At 37.7% G+C, this 4,028-nt stretch overlaps 1 protein-coding gene across 1 annotated transcript in view; it reads left to right on the plus strand.

The window, feature by feature from the left end:
* The window catches only part of LOC109962684 (neuropilin and tolloid-like protein 1), a 17,299-nt gene that overhangs the window by 4,627 nt on the left and 8,644 nt on the right, over positions 1-4,028 (plus strand). The window contains exons 5-7 of the mRNA XM_020604591.1: positions 531-572; positions 826-953; positions 1,443-1,671. Of these exons, the coding sequence (XP_020460247.1) occupies positions 531-572; positions 826-953; positions 1,443-1,671 (399 nt within the window). The remainder of the gene's footprint in view (positions 1-530; positions 573-825; positions 954-1,442; positions 1,672-4,028) is intronic.

The following is a 4,028-nucleotide window of genomic DNA, read 5'->3' on the forward strand; positions in this document are numbered from 1 at the left end:
CTGCTGACAGCTGTGTTTGATTTTGTGTTGCAATATGTTTTTAAATATTATCATTTTGATTTTGTGTTTTTTCTTTATCCCTAACCCAGAACACTAGGATAAGAGATTTTGTTTAATCTCTGCTCATTTCCTGAACAGAATATGTTGTACTAAATATCACATGCACATATTTTAAATGTTTAAGATGCTTGTATATTTTCCATGTATACTATATACATACATATGTTCACATATATTTTGAACATACAGTATTAGATAGTTGCCTACTCTTGCATAATTACACTATCTGGTCATATTATGTGAATGTACGTCTATTTTCTGTGCAACCCAGACGCAGGTAACTAGTAGAATATGCATACAGATGCACAAAAAAGGGATCTGAACAACTAAATGTATTCACCAGTTTTTTTTTTTTAATAAAAAATGTTTGCTTGATCTTTTAACATGCAGATTGTTTTCCATGCAGTGTTTGAGTAAGGACTTCAGTAAATGCATTGTTTGTCTCCAGCAATATTTTGTTCTGCCTTCAGATCCAGAGTTTAAAGATCTTGGGGCACTGCCAGCTTTGCCATGTGAGTATTCACCTCGTGTTATTTTACAGTATAATATTAGATGTCCTACAATGTATATTATTCAGGTCAGCAGCTTTGATTGAATATAGAAATGCTGTGAATAACGTATTTATGCATTTTTTAAAAACGATCTACCCAATTAACTAAATTTGAATCTTCAATTTTCTGGAAGGATAATGTAGGCTAAAGTGTTTCCACATTTTTACACTCAGTGAAAACTAGTATAACAAGAGCAAAATGTGGTTTTCCACAGTTTGTGAGTTTGAGCTGAGTGGTCCAGAAGGCTTCGTAGAATCGACACAGATCGGTAAGGAGGGCCAGGTGCAGCAGACTGAGGCTGTGGACTGCAGGTGGTATATCAGGGCTCCACCAAGAGCTAAGGTTTGTACGTCAGCTGTAGCTGGCACCTATTTGTCTACAATATAACTTACTGAAAGATTGCTGCATAGTTGTAACAAAGAACAATTTAAGGGGTTTTCCTGCCTCTTGATAACAATAGCCTAGTGTTATGTATTGAGTACATTATGTTTTTTTTTTTACAACTGTTTGCTCAAAAATGGAAGAATTTGATACAATTTAAGATTACCTACTCAGCTGTGCAGCTGTCACTTTTACATTATAGGTAAAAGCAAAATGCCAGCGTTAAAATGCATTAAAATAAAGTGAAGTGCTAAAGTGTGAAGCAAATGATTTAACAAGAAACAATATAGTGTGCATTTTGGTATTGCTAGATGAGTATCAGTCAACTGTTGTCACAAAAATGTGACAGTCCTTTAAAAGCATTAGGAAAAAAAAATCCTAGATATGAAAGAATGAGCCAAAATGACCCGCGCACTCCCCACAAGTGCTATCCCCCCCCCCCCCCCCCAGATCTACATGCGATTTCTGGAGTATGAAATGCACAATTCAAATGAGTGCAAGAGGAACTTTGTTGCCATCTATGATGGCAGCAGTTCAGTTGAGCATCTGAAGAATAAGTTCTGCTCCACGGTGGCCAATGATGTCATGCTGGTGTCCTCTGTGGGAGTGGTGAGGCTCTGGGCAGATGAGGGGAGCAGGAAGAGTAAATTCAGGATCCTCTTCACAACCTTCCATGAACGTGAGTGAATTGCTTTTAGTGTTCCTGTTGCATTTATCTGAATTGCAGCAAGCTGTTAACAGGTGTGCCTGTCTACTGTGTGGAGTGGAAGTCACAAAAGCAGTATGATAGGATTACCACAGGCGCATGTTGTGTTCTTCCCCCTTATTACTTATGCCTTCCATAAGGATGTAAAAATGTTATCCTATTGAAAAAAACATCATTAATACAAATCAGAAAAAACACAGGGAAAAGGATCAGGATTAGAGACATAACGCAAGTAGTACATTTGTTAATGCTCTGATAAATGAATGAATAATGGTGTTAGCGATGGTGGAAGTCAAAAATTGAGCTAGATTCTAGATTTAGATTCTGGGGTTTAATCATGACTATGGAGAGGGAAAATAACTGCCAATTGCTATAAGTTATAGACTTTAATTTGGGAACTAATAGCTACGGTTTTCATGAGACATCAGTTAGCCAGAGTGCACTTAGCTGTTAGCAGGAGATAGCCATTAACTTCGGGGCTTCTATGTGGCTAGGAGAAGAGAAGTGCTGGTTTGCAGGCTTTTTGGGCCAGTGTTGAGCAGGATCCGGAGTGTCGAGATGGTTCCGAGCCGAGGCCTCAAGACAAATCTGTTGCTGGATTTCTAGGCTCGCTATCGGAAGGTGCTACTTCTCAGTTGGCCAGGTCTTCAGAATGTTGGCATTACCAGGGTTCTTCTATCGTTGGCTGTTCATTGATGTTGCACCAAAAAAGTGTTTTTAATTTAACTGATTGTTGCTTTGTGTGATTGGCTCAGGAGTCTGCAGGCCCAGTCTTCTAACTGGTTGAGGTTCTTGTGGCTATGACAACGATTTCTGATAAGTTTTTCAGGTGCAGTGGAGAAACTCTTGTGCTTAATCTATAAGTCCGCATCAGAAAATCTTTCAAGAATTAAATTACTTCCACCAGGCTGTAATACATAATCTTAAGAAACAAATAGTTTGACAAGAAACATGTGTGGATCATTCTGTGGAAATAAAGAAATTGTTAACTTTGTAACTGAGAATAAAAGACAATCAATTATCAGCACATGATCATTAAAATAAAAATTAAAAAATCCAAGAACAATTCCTTATGTAACCCTTTCTGGGCAGTACTGCAGAATTAGGAGGTCAGGATTAACAAAGTCTCTGGGGATAGTTGATTTGTCAAGCATCTGAAATAATAAGCATGTATTAGTTTCATGGAACATTCATGTATCACTATGCAACTTTGGGTTTTGAAATTATTAGGAAGGAAGAAGTCTTGGAGGTCAAAGTGTTTCAAAGTCAAAGGTCAAAGTGTTTATTTGTCATATGCACAGTTAGAAAACGTGTTTCCCTGTACAATGAAATTCTTACTTTGCCATCCACATGAATGCCACATAATATAAGTGAAATATAAAGTAGATGAGCAATGGCACAAATCTAAATAAGCAGTAAAATCACAAATCTAAGGCACTTTAAAGCACCAAGTGAAGGGAGCAAATAAAAATACAACAAGAACACAATATAATGCAGAGAGAATATATGCTATGTGGTGACTTGTTATTTATGTTCATGTTAAGTTTGAAAAACATTTCAACCTTCTTATAGAAATTTCTACTTTGGACTTGTGGACACTACATTTATAGTGACAAACCTATAAAAATTATCCCCTAGCTCTGCAACTCTGTGGGACATTTTAGTGCTTTTCAGCTAATAGTTTTGTTTTCCAGGCTTACAACTCCACCCCCTTGTCCCCAGTCACAAAACTCTTTTCAGCACACACAAAAAACCTTTTAATAAATCCACACCGTGCTACCTGCTCAGTACCAAAGGGTAGACAGACACAATTAGAAACTAGCTAATGAATATAATAGAGAATATAACAAGCTAAAAGCCATAATTACATCACAAGGAAACCAAAATAAAGCATGAGCATTGTATTAGTAGTGTGACAAGAAATACACTTTAAGAATAATGCTAATGTTGGCACCCATAACAAATTTGTAAAATGATATGTCAGTGTTGAGTGTATAGCTTGTTCTACTTGCCCTCTCACTTCCAAGAAATCAATTCATGCAGCTCTAAAGCTACAAAAATTCTTTTTTTTGAATAACACTGTGGTACTGTAAAGCCCACTGCTGCTCAGCGATATAAGATATAAGATTATAGGATACAATGAAGCAGCAAATCAAACCATCAAATGGTGCTGGCCCATGTGAAAGACATCGTAGACCCCCTGCAGTTCACCTACCAGGCAAACAGTTCAGTGGACGATGCAGTCAACATGGCACTGCATTACATCCTGCAACACCTCGACTCCCCAGGGACCTATGCACGGGCCCTCTTTGTGGACTTCAGCTCGGCAT

Source organism: Monopterus albus, unplaced genomic scaffold (genome assembly GCF_001952655.1).
Source record: "Monopterus albus unplaced genomic scaffold, M_albus_1.0 scaffold66.1, whole genome shotgun sequence".
In the NCBI taxonomy this organism is placed as follows: Eukaryota; Metazoa; Chordata; class Actinopteri; order Synbranchiformes; family Synbranchidae; genus Monopterus; species Monopterus albus.